Raw genomic sequence first — 19,764 nt, 5'->3', positions numbered from 1 at the left:
TCTGCGCCATTGTCCTATCCCTCAGATGCTGTCTCAGTATCTGATGTCCCAGTCTCTGATCCTATGTCAGAGCTGTCCTCTATAACCCGAGTGACGGCAGCAGTCATCCATCAAGATGCCATCTCTGCTATTGGCTAAACTGTTGCTCTAAAACACTAGCCTACGTAGACAGTCACAAAATCGATGGTGTGTGTGAGATACGTGCAACAGTAGGGGCCACCTTACCTGCGCTTCTTCCCTCAATCAGCACGTTCTTTCAAGACACTCAAAAAACACCTTGTCACATACCATTCGTCACAGTCTTTAGCACCTCCTGCGCCCAGTCCAACAATCATTATTGGTGCTCCCACTCCCTCCTCCTTGGATTCCCTCATTACCACCCAGCAAAAGTGCCCTTCATCTCTCCATAGCCGCCCTCCACCCCGCACATACATTTCATTTGTATTATAGCGCAGGTAATGGCTCACTTTACTAATGTACTCAGCTATTTACATAAAATACAGATTTGCTCTTTGCAGTAGGCATATAAACCTTCTGCGCTTCTTTATGGCACTTAAACTGCCACTAGACAAGTCTGACCCTTTTGTAGCAGAAACATTATCACAATACTTACTTGACTTTTTTATTGCTGCCTAAAAGCTACAGTTGAAAAGCGTCAGTTGAAGTATGTGCATTGCTTTGAAGACGCAAGCTGCAACTGCAAGACAACTGGTGGCAAATCTATATATAAATATATATATATCACTTTTATATGTGGGTCTGGTTTTCCTGGGGGCCGATCGCAGCCCCCAGGGAAACCACACACATATTGACAAAAGTGATATATATATATATATATATATATATATATAGATCTATCTCTATAGATATATCTATCTACATAGATGTATCTATAGATAGATCTATAGATATATATAGATATATATCTATATATATCTATATATATCTATAGATCTATCTATAGATATATCCATGTACATAGATATATCTACATAGATATATCTATAAATATAGATCTATATATATATATATATATATATAAATATATCCAGAAAAATGGTGTATTTAAATCGCACACCAAGGGCTGCACATCATTCAATACCAGCTGGTAAAATACTCAGAAAACCACTTATTCTCGATAGGTTCATCGGCTGCTGTTTATTGAAAAAAGATTAGATTGCAGGTAAATCACACCAGCAAAAGTTGGTACAAAAAGCACAAAAAAACGGTCGACAATGTGCTCACCATTCAAAAGACACACACGCTGTCCCAACCAAATGTCTATATAGATCTATTTGTTTTTTTTGTTGTTGTATGGTTTCCTTGGGGGCCAATACTTACAACAACAAAAAAAAATATTGCCCCCACAGGGGCGACCCCCTGTCCATTTATTTAAAAAAAAAAAAAACAATTACCTTTAAAAAAAATATATATATGCCCCCCGGGGGGGGAGGGCCCGTTTTCCGAGGGGGCCGACCCCCCCCGGTGAAATCCCTGGTGTCTAATGCTGTGCTGCGATCGGGGGCCAGGAAACACTTTCAGAAGGCCTCATAAGAAAGGGGAGACTCTCCCCTTTCTTACGAGGCCTTCCTGAAACTGTTTCCTGGCCCCCGATTGCAGCTGTGCTGCAGTCGGGGGCCAGGAAACCTGAAATGTGTTTCCTGAAACACTTTCAGGAAGGCCTCGTAAGAAAGGGGAAAGTCTCCCCTTTCTTACGAGGCCTTCCAGAACGCGGGGAAGGTCGTTTGTGGCAGTTTTCCCCATCGGAGCAGGAAGCGGGCGCAAGGCTGCTTCCTGCTCCGATGGGGAAATCAACATTGTAACGTCAGGTCACAAAGGGGCGGTAGGGGGGTGGGGGGAGACAGAGAAGAGCTTCTGTGTCTCCCAGGGATTAAAAAAAATAAAATAATCCTCGGGTGAGACGCACCCGAGGATTTATTAACCCCCTCCCTGGTGTCGGCCACTGGTCGTGACCCGCACCAGGGAGGTAGTGTGGGCGTCGGCCACTGCACTAAAGAGTTTAAGATCCTTTAACTCCAAAATCAATACTGAATGCGCTGAAACCAATGCTGAAAGACAGGATCCAGCCTTTCAGCACTGGTTTTTAGATTCTGTATTCCAAAAATTATGTACTCTGAACTGGTCTTTTTTTCGCACGCACTCCCTACTACATCAGTGCAGACGGTAGTTGGAAAATGAAAGAGGACTGCAGTCCACAAAGTTCTCAAACATGGAATATCTCTTAAACATATAAACAAGCAATGGTGTTGGAACAAATTTCAGAGTGGGGGTACTGCTATCATTGCTGCAATTCTGCAGTCTCAATGATTGTGAAAAATCCAAGTGTCACACAAAAAACAAGTGTAACAAATGAGGCACACTCATTCAGCAGGAGAGTGGTGCGGGTGTAGTATTTAACTGGTGGTACATTTTGTAACACACTGTCACAAGTATATTTCTAAACCATGGTGTGGCAACACCCCTTCATTTACAAACAACACATTTGCCAATTAAATTACCACCAAATCTGCAGAGACATGTAGTTGTACTGATAAAACTACATAGCGCACAAAAGTGAATGTCTGGAAACTGTCTCCGAGCAAATATTTATCATAGGAACATCACAAAGTGTCTTGATTTGTTTTGATCCTTTTAAAAACCCAGTTTTCATCACACTTTAGAAGCACAAAAACGTGCTTCATGTGTGCTTTCCTAAATGCTATTTTTTGAAAATGTGTACTTTTCATTTACAGAAATGTAAATTGTCTTGATTGTCCCTGTGGTGTAATAAGTTTGCCACTTAGTTCCGTTTACAAAAGCCTGTAAAGTTGCAGTCAGAGGAAGAAATGTACATGCCAATTTCCATGTTAAACGAATAAAGAGCAATATATAAGAAGGCATAACCTTACATTTGGCCTCTGTCTTGGAATGCAGAGGCAAGAGTGCAAGGTAGAAACGCATCTTTATTACTCATTCACCTGCTGAACCTCATTCCAAGGCCGATGTAAACCAGGCAGAGTAAAGAATCAGGGCCCAGCCATTGTTTAAATACTAAGGGCCATATTTATACTTTTTGACGCAAAACTGCGCTAACGCAGTTTTGCGTCAAAAAAATTAGCGCCGGCTAACGCCATTCTGAAGCGCCATGCGGGCGCCGTATTTATTCAATGACGTTAGCCGGCGTTAGCCGCCGGCGCTGCCTGGTGTCCTTAAAAAAAAACGATGTACACCAGGCAGCGCCGGCGTAGGGGATATGGAGCTTGGGCGCCAAAAAATGGGGCAAGTCAGGCTGAGGCAAATTTTTCGCCTCAACCCGATTTGCGCCATTTTTTTCGACTCCCAACCCCCATAGAAATGACTCCTGTCTTAGCAAAGACAGGAGTCATGCCCCCTTGCCCAATGGCCATGCCCAGGGGACTTCTGTCCCCTGGGCATGGTCATTGGGCATAGTGGCATGTAGGGGGGCACAAATCAGGCCCCCCTATGCCACACATTTTTTTAAAAAAAAACACTTACCTGAACTTACCTTAATGTCCCTGGGATGGGTCCCTCCATCCTTAGGCGTCCTCCTGGGGTGGGCAAGGGTGACAGGGGGGGTCCATGGGGGCATGGGAGGGCACCTCTGGGCTCCTTCCGAGCCCACAGGTCCCTTAACGCCTGCCCTGACCAGGCGCTAAAAAACGGCGCAAAAGCGGCCGTACGTCATTTTTTTTGACCCGCCCACTCCCGGGCGTGAATTTTGCCCGGGAGTGTAAATACGGCGCACATGCCTCGGAGTCAATTTTTTAGACGGGAACGCCTACCTTGCATATCATTAACGCAAGGTAGGTGTCCACGCTAAAAAATGACGCAAACTCCATGGACTTTGGCGCTAGACGCGTCTAACGCCAAAGTATAAATATGGAGTTAGTTTTGCGTCGGAATTGCGTAAAAAAAAACGACGCAATTCCGGCGCAAACAGAGTATAAATATGCCCCTAACTGTACCTAAATCAGTCGTGGCCTGAAATCACGCAAAACTTCTTTAGTCTTTAGTTCTTCATGACCCCAAGAGAGAGCTGTTGATGGTTCTAAGCAGACCGGAATGAAACAATGGAGCTGCTTAGGGACACACGAGAGATGGACCTAAGTGTGAGGGGAGTGACAGTATCATTGTCTTGGACACTATGCTAGCAAAATAGTAGTATGCTCTGCAATGGCGCTGGATGATGGCAACATACCTTGGGGCACAGGGAAGAATGATGTAGTGCCCAGAGTATTTCTGATATAACACTTTGCAGAGCAGGTGTTTAGCGTACCAAGAGAAAAGGGTGCAAAATCAATGCAAAAGACAGTAGGAAGATTCATATTTAGCTTCATAAAAAATGAACAAAATAGCAGTACACATCAAAAGCCAATGTTGACTTACAGTGAAATACAAATTTTCAATATTCTCTATCTGATGTAAAATGCACTGAAGGAAGAGTCCCCAAATGGTTGCAAGACAACAGTGTAAATTCCACACCATCTACAACCCAACAAAAAGGGCCCCTGGTTGCCTTCGGAACGAGAAGCAAACATGGGACAAACAACAAGTTTCAGCAATGATCCTCTATATTGACAGCAATCCACCCAGGAAAACCTGCTATGCAAATCACCGATGCTAGTAATAGAAAGGCTCAAAACACATGTATTTTCACTTAAAAAAAACAAAAACCTGTCTGTGCCATGCCTACTCCCCACAAGCAGACATGTAGATACATATTAATGCACCTTCTCTCATCAGCACTTGACGCACCCAGTGTAGTCGAGCTAAAACCAACTACTTCAGCACCCAACAAATGTAACTAAATTTTCCATGCATAATCTCTCAGCACCGATATGCAATTAGGTTTTGCAGTGTGAGCAATATATGTGGCAGCTAAAATCGGCTTTAAATGCCCACCGTCCTCCACCAATGTCTCCTCTGGTTAGTGTTTAGTTATCTTTGCACGAAATTCTGCTCCCTTGTCTGCACAAGACGTCTGCAGTTGCCAGATCAAAATTTAATTTCCATTCCAAAATATGAGCCCCCATCTGCACACCTCTGGAATATTCCCACTCCCCCTCATTTCCCTTCCTCAAATATTTGACATGACGCTATTATTTCCTGCTTCAGGTCTAAACTTACTTGATTATCTGAACACAGGCAAACCTCAGATGGAACACCAGTGTCTAAAAGGCAGTTACTCTATTTATTGTAGGATGTAAACGTCATTACCTTTATCTAAAAAAAAGTATGATGTTACAGCCAATCCCAAGTGTTTCTCAGTATCAGTAAACACTTATTCTAAAGAGCAATAACCATGTCCTCTGCAGCATTTAGTTCTCAGTCTTCTTCTGAAGAACCATGTTACCATAACTCTAGCCTCTTATTGTTCATAAACTGTTTTTAAAGGATGTAGCTTCTTGCTAAGGCTTACATACCAAACCTGATCAGAAATCATTTCGCCACTAACCCTTGCTGGATGATGTTTTGGAAACTGGGACATACATGTTGTGTCCTTCCAAGGTTATTCAATTCATGATGCAAAATAAGAAGCAAAGTAGGAAATCATTCTTGATGTCAAACTTTGTATTCATCAAGTGATCTCTCTTAGTCACCAGTACAGCATCGATGTAGCATACACCTACATACTAGAAACTAAAAGAACCAACTAATCGAATTAGAGAGAAGCAAATGAGCCTGCCAAATAGTTAGGGATGGTATTATTTAAAGGATAACAAATTGGGCTACAAACCTTTCCTGCACGAATGCTAAAATTGGCTCCACAATGGGGAGTCAGAACTTTGTTTTTTTCACTGCTATAGAAGTTATGTTTTACCTGCAAGTATGCGGGTGTAGTATCCACCGCAACAGCTATATTCTGGCCGCATTGTATAGGTCTGTCCCCCACAACAAATCTCTGATGAATTCAAATGAAGAAGCCTGTACTTCTCTTCACAGCATACATATCCAGGTTTATTCTCATACAGGACCCCATTACAGCACACCTACAAATGATTAAAAATAAAATGGTAAGTAAAACAGAAAAACATATATTTTCTACAAAATTGTCTGCCATAGACTATAAGAACCTGTAAATGTTTCTATTAGAAAACAGCTTTTCCTATTTAATTTCTGTGCTTACAGGCACATAGAATGTAAGACTTTTCAGAAATAGCAATACCATGAAATGGAGAGTTCATTACATATTAAATAACTGCAATTAATTACTTTCTCATCCTGTGTACGGAAGTAAAACAACGATTGTTGATTCACCAATGACTTAAAAACAAAACATAGAGGCAAATTATGCCTGGGCCTGTTGTTCTGAGCTGCGTTTTAGTTGAGGAATCAAATTCTTCCTCCTTTAGTTAAGAATTTAACATATGTTTAATAAAGATTTTGCAGTACAAAAAATATTTTCATTCGTCACTTTGAGAACTTTTGTAGAGTTATACTTGCAAGGCTTTTATAAGCTTAGCAATCCATAGAGTCTCACTATCAATATCCTACGTTTGATACTCTGGAAGAACAGTTTGCATCTAAGATATTTTTACACCATATTCATCCTTTATGGTTAGAGAAATAAAATATATTACCTCCTGGGTGACTACAAAGATGTCAACTACTTTCAAAGCTGAATAAAGACAGTGATTGACATTTTGAGACATTACTAATGGGGCAATAAATAATGCTCAACTATTGCATCCACATGTGACAAACTTGTTTTTCTTGCTCGCCTAAGAAGCAAGCTTCCTGGACAAGTCTCTGCACCTTGTCCTGATTCTCTGAGTTGCAAAAAATAATTACATCCCACTTTTCTCGAATTGCTGCATACATTCCATAGCTCCTCAGGGAAGTATTATAGGCACTGGGACTCTCTCCAGCCAGGTTTCCGGCAGGGTATAGTCCTCTGTAGTCAGCCGGCCCTCTTAGAGTCAGTAATCCTTCTGATTTTAGTGTCCCTGCAAACAGGAGGCCAACCACTTTGCCCTTGGAGAGCAGTTCCAGCCTTTGGGTGCTAGCAGGAGTAAGGAGTCTGTATGTTCCAGTAGTATTCACAAGTCTTCTTTCAGCAGGGCCTTCTTCCTCAGTCAGAAAACGTGCAGGTTCAGGAATGTTCTGAGTAAGGAGTGGTTGTGTGGTTGAGGGGCCAGATTTATCCAGCAAACACCCCAGTGACTGGAGAAGTTCTGCCACTCAGTCCTATATTCTATCAGTCTCACACTTCCCTTTGCACCATTTCCTCTTTGCCATACTGCAAAATTACTAAAAAGCTGTTTTGCCACTAGTAGCATATTAAAGTTTTTCCAGTCTGCTCTGGTAAGATCGCAGTGTCCGCAGGTTGGATGCTGACCACTACAACAGAGGAATCAAGTTTCAGAGGGTATCTCACCACCCCTCCTGATGTGGCTAATGATCTTACCAGTAAAATGACTGGTTGGGACAGGACCATCATACATGCAGATAATCTCCTTCCATCCCTCATCCCCTCCAGCATTGTGCATCAGCTGAATCGTACATGTGATGGAGTTTAACTGGCGTAATGTACCACATTGTGATAACTTTGTACACTGCTGCTCTATTTCTTGAGCCTGTCTTGTCCCCTCTCTGGTCCCCTGACTGGTGCCCTGCCTGCCTCGTCGCTTGCCCCAACTCCTGCCTGCCTTTAAGGTCCTTTGAGTGCAGACTCATGGCAGATGTTGAGCTGTCCTAAAACTCTGCTTATTCCCCCTGCGCATCCTTTCCTGAAGCACGGTCTCTAGTCATTCAGTGTTGACACATGAAAGATATAAATAAAATGCCTGCTTTCTGAAGTACTTCTCGCTCTCCCTCCGAAACTTTAACTTTGCTGCATGCGCTCTCCTCTGCTTGCTGGTCTCCTCCTTTTTTTTTGGTGGGACTCGGATGAAGCAGTGTCCAAAGATGGCTGCCACCACTTCCGTGTTGAAGTGTTGGCAGCCAATCAGATATCAGCATGGGGACAGTTGGATCTGCGGATTATCCATGTGCCTAGATACTATATTTGTTAAACTCTAATTACTCCAAAACTACTGAACAGCTTTACACCAAATCACATAAAGCGTGCTTTCTAGACTAAGAGCTAGCTTTCTGCCAAATTTGTTCAGTGGTTCAGGCTGTAGTTGTGTTAAAAAATGTTAAAGATCCGATTGACGTAGAATGGGGACAAAGTGTTTTGGGACCACCTCCCCTTTTTCTCAGCCCCCCGCATGATGTACCCTACCCGAAACTCTCAACACAGTAGCTGACCCAACTGAAGTATAAGTTTTGGTGATTTTGTCAAGATTCATCAAACGGCGCCAAAGTTATTGGCAAAATAAAAAACACTCTATCTATGGAAAAAATGGTCCTAACTATACCTACCTAGTGGTGACCCCCAGTAGGTAATATATTATGTATATGTATAAATATATATTATTTTATGCTTAACATGTTCATAGGTCATTACATAGTTTCTATAGAAGTTGTTAGATTAGTTGCTTATGAGTCTGTTTTTATTTTATCTTTCACAATAGGTAAATATTATCATAACTATGTATCTACAAGCATTTCACTATGGAAATATTGAGGAAAGATAAAATGTTATAAAATTATAAAAGTACAAAAATAAATTAACTTCAAATACTGCAACTCCTGTAAGTCTGTGTTGATATGATACAACTTTAAATCTAAATATATTATATTCCTTACACATATATTCCCTTTCTTTGTAATCATGTATCTACATATCTATTACTTTAGTCCTACTGTGCAAGAGAAAAAACAATACTCTCTAGAAAGCTTTACCCTGTCTCACCATCACCCTATACCTGTATCAATCTATCCGCTATCTCCACTCTGACTCATCCCAAACCCATTCTACTGGTATGATCTCCAAAATACTTTTCCTAGACTCTTCTCTACCCCACTGGCTCACTCCAAACCAACATTTACTTCTATGATCTTCCAAACAACTCTACTTAATTTATGTTCTCTCCTTTGACTAATCCCAAACCCCATTTTACTACTATGATTTCCCTAATCATTTTCTACAGACTCTTCCTTCACTCCATCTCTCCTTTACTCATCCCAAACCTCAACTTACTACTATGATCTCCCAATTAACACTTTTACATTCTCCTCTCCCCTGTCCCTCCATTATTCTATTCAATCCAACTAACAAACTCACATGTCCTCCGCTCAAATTAACTCATACCTCCCTATACTAATACTGTTCTCATATCTCCCTATACTAATCCACAACTAATCCTTTTGGGTTCCGGAGTAGCGTGCTACTCACCAAAAAGTACTTTGACGTATCGTCAGGCATAGTAAGGACATTATAAATGCAACTACAATGAACCCCGTTTTAGTATGGGTATGGCAGTACTCCAATTTCTATTGGTCATTCTCCCACCTGACAGGGCCTCAAATCTCCCCTACTGTGAAGGGAGCCTCGCAGTCTAAAAGGGCTGTCTTAGAGAATCTGGGAAAATAATAGGAAAACCCCTCCCTGACATCTCCAAGTCAAAAAAGTTAGTGCTAAGGTTGTCCTTTGTTCTGTCAACTGCTCCTGTACACTCACAAATAAGTAATCCTTACTAAGCAGTCAGCAGTTACCACTAACCACTATTATGCTATCCCTGGACTCTGAATCAGGCCATTGTTTTTTGACCCAGGGTCATTAACTCTTCTAACCAATGATGTGTAATAAAGTTGCCCTTCTACAGAAATAATCCAAAACCTGATTTCACACTAAATTGATTTAATATGAATAAGGCAGAATTCATTTTGAAGTGGTTTACTAGCATTTCCCAGGCAGCAAACACAAATTTAATATTTTAAACTGTGTAGGTTGTAATCACATTGAATTGTGTACACTGTGTTATGGAAAATGTAACTGAACCTATACAGTAAAAAAGCTTTTAGGTCTTCAGCCAGTGAGAGGTCATAACTTTTAATACAGAGTGTGCAAATACTTTAAATACATTAGGCATCCTGCCATGTGGGCTTACAAGGCACATACTGGGGTGACTTACTAGTATATAAAAGAGGGTTTCTTAAAGGACAAAGGCACATTTATTTCTAAGTGTTTCCCACAGACCCTTAAACTGCAGCCCATTCAGGCCACTGTAGTTTTCCTGAAGGCTACATAATTTGCCACATATCTTGATGGTGTAAATAGACACTGCAGCCCACATGACAAGTAACTCCTATGCCAATGGTGGCTTTTTTTGCTCCATCTACTATGGCCTCACAGGAAAAATAAATAAACCAATTACGTCAAACCAGTGGTACTAATACTAATTTAGAGCCAGGATACACACACTGTAGCATAGAGTGGCAGTGCCACGATGCAGAATCCTAATCCTAGCAAAATAGGGTCCCTAAAAAAGGAAATATTTAGAAGAGGTGAAATTGGTACACTTAGTAGTGCTGCATCCCAAATTAAATATACCCACAATATTAGTACATCTGAATGAGGACAACATGTTTGCACACAGAAGCTTCAACAGCCCTAATATTGAAATTCTGATTGCATTAACGTAGCTGCTGGCCTTAGAGTAACAATATGTTACCCAACATCACGGTGTAGAGCCTGAACCACTACAGATGGAAGTTCCAAGCCAAATGATTTGCTGCTTTGCCTAGCAGTACCCCTGGATAAACTGTTTTAGTGATTTCAGTAAGTTGTTCAGGTGTGTGAGGCACTGTGTTCTACAATTATGTCCCTTTTTGTTTACTTGTTGGATCTGTAGTTCTAGCTGGTGTCATAAGAGAGTTGTCACAGTGAGAGCCAAAACTGGCAAAGGATCTCTCTGTGCTGGCCTCAATGCTGCAGACATCATCAAAGGTATGGAGCAAATAGATTATCAATGCCCAGGCAGCATCAGCTGTAGTTAATATTTTGATCATACACCTTCATGTCACTGACGTATGTGCACTCCTAATTTTTTGGGTGCTTCTTTATTGGATTTCAATAAGTTTACAACAGTGCAACACTATGCCTGCTCATCAATAACATATAGAGTAATTACATAGCAACACAAATTCTAGTGTTAAGAGCACTCCTTTCGCTTAACAAACTGAAATGCTCTTAGAATATGAGGTACAAATGTGGGTAGGGATCACCCCGCTTGCTTTGTTTTAGACCAGATTTGTTCTACTCTAAATTGTCCTGTCTTCTCTAATTTCAAATCAGATCACCACCCTCAGAGCCAGCATACATTCCTCACTCCCACAAACATCTACAATCCCCTCCTGCTAAAGTCAATACTAATGTTTATCCTCTGAAACCCACACTCTTCAACACAGGCAGCTACAGCTGGATTGGTATGCTCATGCCTCTTGTGTATCTACGTGGCTTTCTCTATATGTGTGCAGCACCATCTCTCAAGCACCAGCAGAATGCTGGCTGCTGCTCTTGTGTCTTGTGGCTGCGTCCCTGGGATGTTGTTGGTGGGGTTACCCTGCCAGAGGCTTGGGAAGCTTCACACAGTCTAGAATGCACTGGCTTCCCTTCTTTGCTGCTCACTCCATCCGAGCTCTACAAATGACGTTGATGAAGGCCCTTCTGCAGTGTGGCATGGTCTGTTTCCATCAGGGAACAAAGGGATTGCTCTAGCCAGTGTAATCCCAGCTCCCTGATATACCTCTGTAAAAAATTGGTGTCCAGAGATTTTCATTTTTGATTGTGTTTTGGATCATTGGATAGCTTGGGTAGACATTGCTGATCCGGGCCGATTTTTCTGGATAACATTTTTAAAAATGGCGGGTGTGTTGCAGTGATAATATAATATTTGCATAAGTACATAAGAGAAATTTGTTTTTCTTTGTATCCAAGATCTCAACTGAGGTTTTTATTTATTACAGCTAAACTAATTAGTTCGACTCAATTTATACTAGCAGGTTTACCTTTCATCTCAGGTGCTGAGCTTCGGGATGCAGGTGATATAAACTGCACCACTGTACTAACCACCCCTTGAGGAGTCAGAAACAAGGAAAATGGAAAGGGTAGCATGGTGTGACCTGGTTTCAATAACCAGGGCCCAGAAATTTCCTCATTCAAAATAGTTCAAGTACAGCCCAATTTAATATTAACTTGTTATATCAAACAAAAACATGCTGTGTGTTGACATTGTGATTATTCTAAGTTAAGAGAGTGTTACTTTTGAATCAAAAGAATGTTATGCACCCCTTGAAAAAAAGTGAAGAATGTATTAACACCGCATCTTTTGGGGTGGATCAGGTACAGAATGTTAATGTAAAAAAAAACCTCACCAAATATATCTACAATTAGTACTTCTTCAGCAGTTCCTTCTTCAATGCTGAGCATTATACTGCTGAGCTTGGGGACATTTGATGGGATTGTAGAAGCTCTGATACTGAATAATAATTCTTCCAAATCCCATACATTTCATTAGAACTAAAGCAAATTAATTTCTGAATGCCCTCTTTAGCGAAGCCAGTATTTAGTGTGAATGTCTCAATAGCATCACAAACTGCGCAATAACCTTTGCTAGTGCCTAACTTCATGACCTTCTTCGTAATGGATTCCCTCACTACCACCCTCAAATGATGTCCCTCAGCTTTCCATAGTCAGTCATGCAATGGGGAACCCTTTCAAGCAATGTGAGAATTACAAAAGATTACGAGAAAGACATTACAATTCCAAACCTATGCCTTGCAGTTTACATGCAGCTCTTTGATGTTGGTTTATAGGTATATTAGAAGATTTGTAACACTTTAATTGAAAGTAACAAAAAGATCTCTGAGACATAAGAAGACACCCACAGCCTACTGAGCTAGGCCAGGTTTTCCTTAGACTGGAACACAAGCAAAGGTTTTGCATATGGCTGGGTCTAAACACAAGCAAAGTTTTGCTTATATTCTGGTTTGGGGAGGACCTGGTCCTGGCAGGCAGGACTGTTCCTACTGGAGCAGGGTAAAGACTGATTTTTATTTGTCTAGAACTGAACTAAGGTGGCAAGGTGGGTAAAAGAATGATTGGTTGGAATGCTATCCTGAGTGATTGTCGTGGTTAGAATTATAGCAACCATTCCTCTCCTATCACCTTGTGTGTGTTTGATATAACACCCTAATTGTCGAGCGTATGTCCAGACATATGTCCTTTGCTCATTTTGTGGCTGGAATCAAGCTACACCTAACTGATGAGCCTCAACCAAGGTGAAACTGATCTTGGGTTCATTGTGTTCTAGTTCAGATAGTTCCTGACTTGGCAGTTCATGGTAGACTGTTCATACTGGAGCAGGGTCATGACTGATTTGCATATCCCTGGGGCCAAACCGAGATGGTATGGCGGGGAAAGGAATGTTTCTTGGATTGCCACTCCAAGTGATTGCCAGTTGTTAGACCTATTGAAAATATTCCTCCTCCAACCACCTTTTGTGTGTTTGATTAAACTTCCAAATTCTTCAGAAATCAGAATAAAATAATGTCCTTGGGTACTGTGGCAGACCTCAAAACTTTACATAATTTTATGAACCCTCCTTCAAATCTGTTTATGATACCTATGGTTTTTTACTTTTAACCACTACATTTGAAATACCTTCTGTTAGAGCGTGCACTATTCATTAAGAATCAAAGACCTTTTGTCAAGTTGTTTTTAAAAAGTACTATAAGTCACAAAGAAACTCTGCTCAAACCCTAGCAGCTGAGGCCGAAGAAGCAGATAATTCTCAAGATAAAATGTGTATTAGGTTTAAGAAATATCAAGCAATTAAAAAAATAGGAAAACCACATAATACGACTCACAAACAACTTAAAAAATAAGGGTAGTTGGTGCTATGAAATTTTAAAGGTTCCAGAGCAAAAGTCAACAGAAAAATTAAAAGCAGAATTGACAAACATTGTTTTGTGTTTGAACATGACTTAGGCACAGTTTCAGGGCAATCACAAAGGAACAAAGTTTGGATACACAGAGGCAGTAGCCCAGTTCAAAGTTTATACTGTGCAACATAGTCACTTCTTTGGAGTTCAAAATCTTCTAGCAGATAAGGGCCAAAGCGGAAGACAGTGAGTGCCCCTTGAAGTCAGATATGTAACCAATGAACTCCTGCTTAAGTCATTGTCTCGGGTTCCAAAACCTCTAAGTTAGGAAAAGTTGGACTGCATAGCCAGAGGGAGTGCTTTGCTGCTCAGATAGATTGGTTCAAGGTTTTTTCCTTTGGACTTAGCCATTCTTTTGGTCATCAAAATAACAAGCTGGCAAGACTGGAAGCTGTAGACAGGGTGACAAGGGATGGGATGCCTTTAATGGCATCCTGCTGAACCCATGTTTAGTATAACAAGAAGCTCACAGAGGGATAAACTCTATTTTAGCCATGGATGCAGCCTCCCTAGGCAAGCCAAAGCACATTGTCACAGTTGTCCAAAGGTTGAAGAAGTGATTGAATCTCACTTTTCTTCACCAGCCTGGATTGTTTTTTCTGGGGACTCCTACTGCCACCAGGTAATCAGGGCTGACCTCTGGGCACAAGGTCCCTCTCCAGACAGAGCTCCTAGATGATCTAGTCCACAGTATTTAGCTGGGTCTTGTTGGACTCAAGAGTCCTACTTTTTTCTCTGAAACAGGAACGTAAGAGGCCACCCACTTGAGCCTCTCGAAAGAAGTTCCAGTCCTTGGGCCCCAGTTGAATCCTTGAAATATTTTATTATTTCTTCAGATGATGCAGTCTTCTTAGTGTTAAAGAGGCAGTTGAGAGATGCCAGTCTTATCCAAAGCCCTAACCAGTAATTGGAGAATTGTCTTCACCCAGTACTAGCTACTCCATTCTTTTACTCTCAGTTTTGAAGCACTCCTCCTTTTCATTACTGTGAAAGTTCACATAATCCCCCTAATGGGGCAATAAGATAAGCATCTCCGACCCGGCGCTTCACCCAATACCGCCTGCGGTCCACCCAATACTGCCGGAGGTATCACGAGTCCTGTTTCCACCAGGAATTTTGTGGTGGTAGCACCGCCATGAAATCCCTGGAGGAAAGGCTACCGGCGACAGGAATTTGCATTCCTGACGCTGGAAGATGACTCCCCCACCACCATCCACAAAAGAGCCCCCCACCTCACTTACCTTACAAAATTCCTACCCCCTACCTCCCCGATACCCTCAGTAACCCCCAAACCCCTGCTTCCAGTAGTGACCCCCCACATACATGTACTTACTCCCCACCCCAATCCCATACTTATCCCCCACCCTCACGCATACACGCATGCACCCACAGACACGCACACCCTGACACTCACTCACACTCACAACACCCTTACACTCATACACACACACAACACCCCCCTAATTCCATACACACATACATGCACACATGCACAACAACCCCACTCACACATGCACTGACTACATTCACCCCCATTGACACGCATACACCCTCCATCCCCCACCCCTCCTTTCCTCAACATACATACACACACAGCCCCCACCCCTGGCTACATGCATGCACACACGCACCCCGACCGAGCATTCACATTCACCCACACACTCATCGCCATCACCACATTTACACAAAGACACACATGCACAAACACTACCCTTCCTCCCCCCATTCATGACACGCATACAAACACTGACACACATCCATTCACACCCCCCACCCAGCTCCCCTTGCGGAGGGCACTTACCTCGTCTGACGAGGTGCTCCTCCCTGAGGGGACGGGACCCGCTGTTCCCACTGCCGGCAGAACTCAGCCTTTAGAACACTGCCAGGCCATAATACACTTCGTAATACGGCTGGCTGAGTCCTTTTGGTGGGGCAGGGCCAGCGGTGGAACCGCCTCTTTGCCTCTGACCGCCAGCACGACTACTGGTGGATTTCTGCCCAAGTTGTGGCGAAATTCTTCAGTACTCGTAATATGGCAGTCTTCTGGCTGTAGTGGCGTCAGCGGTCTTAGGAAAAGACCGCCAAAGTCATAATGAGGGCCAGAGAGTCTAGGAAGACCCAAGAAATAAACAAGGGGAGATACTGCCAGTGTCATTTGGCGTGTCTAAGCCCTAGAAGGAAGTGTGAAGGATTTCCTTTCTTCTGTCAACTGCTACAGTCACCCTCCCTGCTGGGTAATCCCTGTTAAATGGACAGTTATTCACAGCACCCTTGCCTTTCTGGACACATAGGCTAAGCCATTGTCCTCTGGTAACATAGTTGTTAACCAACAAACAGGAATGTTACTGACGTGGCTTGAAAGGCAAAACTTGTAAACCAGTTTAGTCTCAGGCAGCACAAGGTACACATTTATGAGGTTACTTTTCATCCCAAGTTATTCTAATTTACTTTTACAATTACATTGGATTGTTGAAGTTAAGTGGAAACTAACTTAGAATCACTTATCTATCATTTTCACAAATATATAAAATAATACTGTTAATTAAGGCCTGTTTCTGGAAATCTAAACTAACGCACATAGTGAAAACTGCGTTAGGGCATTTATTTACTGTGAGTGCACACTGCTCCTAATATGTAATATGCTACTTTTTCCAATATAAATATGAATGACCCTGCCCTATGGATGTAAAAGGTACACTTTAGTACCAACATGGCCAACATTTAAAAATAGGGTTTTCTGCTGTCCTACATGGCAAAGGCAATCTTCCAGGCTTGTGTCACATTCTATGCTTTTAAAACTTCAGCCAAGCCAGGGTAAAATGGTGCTCCTGTCAGCCACAGATTTTTATCTTAAAGATGAGAGGTGTAAATACACACTGCAAACTACATGTAACATTTAATCCTATTACATTGATTCATTTTCTGTGCCATCTACCATTTCTATTACAAGAATGTTAGATAGACCAAGTGGGTGAAAACAATTTTAACAGCATCATTTTAGAGCTACAGCACACATACTGTAGAAATTAAAGTCCAGAAAATTGTGAAAAATCTGGGGTCACAATCCAAAAAGTGAATTTTGTAAAGCCTCCATCCACAGTTCTTTGATGGCATATTTGCTTCCAATGGGACAATGTGGCTTTAAGCACTCCATATTATGTCTAGAAAATTATAACAGTGATTTTGTTTTTTAACTTTCCCTCACTGTTTTAAAGTCTCACCTATTATTACACAAATGTCAGATTTTTAAATATAAAGTCCATTTCCTCTAAAGATTCTTGGCCTTCCAAAATGTGAGTACATTTTTCTTGGCTATTGCTAGACTTTTCATCCTAGGCGTGGTCTCCCCTAACTTTTTGCCTTTTTTTCCTAGCTGTTGATGTGTGCTGGACCTCTGTTTTTGCTCTCTTTGTTACTCTGGGCACTTTACCACTGCTATTCAGTGCTAAAGTGCAAGTGCTCCTATGTAAAATGTACTATATACAATCAAAAACTGACAAGACAAACAACTAACAGACCTGCGGGATTATGACCCCGCCTACAGCCATGGTTTTTGTGGTGTTCGTAATGCCACAAAAACCATGGCAGGAGGCCATATCAGTGACACGGAATTCCTTCCCTGTCACTGATAGGGGTCTCCCCCCACCTCTCCAGTTAACCCCCCACCCCATACCTCTCCAGTTACCCCCAACCCCCTCCTCTCCAGTTACCCCCAACCCCCTACCTCTCTATATCCCTCAACATCCATGCCCCCTTCACACACACACGCATACACACACTCATTCACACATACATACACGCATGCATACAACCAATCACAGACACATCCACACACACTCCCAAACATACACGCAGACACGCATTCACATTTCACAACACACACGCACTTCCATGTCCGTACATGCACACACGCATTCAACACTCAACACACACCCTCATTCATGCACACATTCACACACCGCCACACACACACACAACATCCACCCACCCCCTCCCCTGTCGGAGACCTGATTCACCTGGATCTAGGGGGTCCTCCGGCAGGAGACAGGACGGGGTGCTGCTACCACCAGCAGAACACCGCCAGGCCGTATTAGTTGTCATAACATGGCTGGCTGCGGTCTACTGGTGTGGCGCTGCTGGTGGTCGCACCACTACCTTACCGCCATCCGCCGGTATGGCCACCTACGGATTTCCCCCATTCTTGTGGAGGAATCTGGCTGTAGTCATAATATGGCGGACGGGTAGTAGCTGCGGAGTCGGTCTTTTGGCGGCTGTCACTGTGCCGGTAGGCAGTTTTTACCGCCGTTCTTGAAATGAGGGGCATTATCTTTAACATTAAAAATAATATTGCGGAGTAGATAACTGGAAAATCATATGAGAATCATTTCTCATTTGTGGTACCAGGAATGAACTAAAGTTTCATATCTGGGTGCCGGGCTGCAAGATGGCCACCTTCTAACAAGGGTTTTCTGGCCAAAGCAAATATTCTTCAATTTTTCTTGCAGTGAGTGCACATTGGCTAATACAAGCTGGTGGGCAGGCGTTATCCTACAGAGACTGATGAATGGTCAGTGCCCAAGAACATATATGCCACAGTGAAGATATCTGAAGGGGTTGATCTGGGCCTCAAACTGCATTGTGGTGAAGCAGAGAGGCTGACGTAAAGACCCTAAGGTCAGTCTTCATCTTAGCTAGGCCCTGACTACATCTTATCCCCTGGACATTGCTATGTACCTGTTTTTGCAGAGTCATTGTCATGCCTGAATGATGGCATCACTGTTGCCAGACAGCATCTTTCATAAGGAACATGATATCTTCCAGTTCTTTGATTAGTGACAGAAACAAACTCAAAAGCAACAATCGTCTGGGTCAAATGTTAATTCCTCCTTAAGTCTAGGATGCATAACAAAGAATATAGACATTTGATTTAAGGAGTGTAGTCTGAATTGACATCCTTTTCCGCTATATGTCCATAACACCAATGTCATACGTGTATATTATGATGTCTACAGCCTAGCATGAACATTCCAATATCTGATAAAGATTTAGAATATAAGGACTACCATTTGCTCAGGTGTTATAGAGGACTTTCACAAAGATTATTACTCAAGCTTCTGACAGAAACAGTCTCATCTCATGCCATCACACTTTACACACACTTCACACTTCAGAGATGACACATCTTGCCTGAAACCTGCAGCTGATATAGCCCAGTCCCTGAGGAAGACTGACTGCTACCGCAGTGGGTGTTTGCCCTTCCGGAGGAACACTGTCTTCATGCCTCTACCGATAACAACAGTCTTTATGGTCAATAAGGTATGCAGTGCATCACTTCTCCCTAAAACTCTAGAATGCAAGTTTCTTTGTTTTTCATGCTCTAAGGATATAACGCATCGAACCAGGCAAAAGGTGTTAGGTTTTAGATACTATTTTAATAATGTTTTAGCAATGTTGTAAATGTTCATTTTATTCTCGTTACTTGCAAAGTGTCTCCTGGCTCTTTTTATAATATTCTGTATAGTTGTTTTAGATGTACTGAGAGACAGATTGTTCCTGCAGTAATAATTACTTTTAGTACAAAAGCATTTTATTCTTCTTAGTAGAGTGTGTGTGGTAATATGAATATTGAAATGAGCTTGTTGCTGTTTCCACGGTGTCCCTGATCCCTTTATAATATTGTTAGTAACCCAAAAGCAATATTTTTACATAAATTACACATTGAATAGTGTTTTGGGGGCTACAATGACCATTCCTTCACACTCAGCACTGGTGTAATGAATTAAGTTCACTAGTATCACCCGTGGATGGGGGAGACCCCTTGTACAGTTGTAGATTAGTGCCAGCACAGAGCCATGCTGTGCCTCGGATGGTCAGGACTGAGTAATCTCTTTGTCCTCATGCTGATAAGGA

The 19,764-nt window shown here is 42.1% G+C and overlaps 1 protein-coding gene across 1 annotated transcript in view; it reads right to left on the bottom strand.

Annotated features, from left to right (window-relative positions):
* Window positions 1-19,764, bottom strand: part of USH2A (usherin) — a 3,586,186-nt gene that overhangs the window by 1,085,641 nt on the left and 2,480,781 nt on the right. Inside the window, exon 49 of the mRNA XM_069233891.1 lies at window positions 5,843-6,011. Coding sequence (XP_069089992.1) covers window positions 5,843-6,011 — 169 coding nt within the window. The remainder of the gene's footprint in view (window positions 1-5,842; window positions 6,012-19,764) is intronic.

The sequence above is a fragment of the Pleurodeles waltl genome, chromosome 5 (genome assembly GCF_031143425.1).
Source record: "Pleurodeles waltl isolate 20211129_DDA chromosome 5, aPleWal1.hap1.20221129, whole genome shotgun sequence".
Lineage (NCBI taxonomy): Eukaryota > Metazoa > Chordata > Amphibia > Caudata > Salamandridae > Pleurodeles > Pleurodeles waltl.
This window is presented reverse-complemented; position numbering and strand designations above follow the sequence as displayed.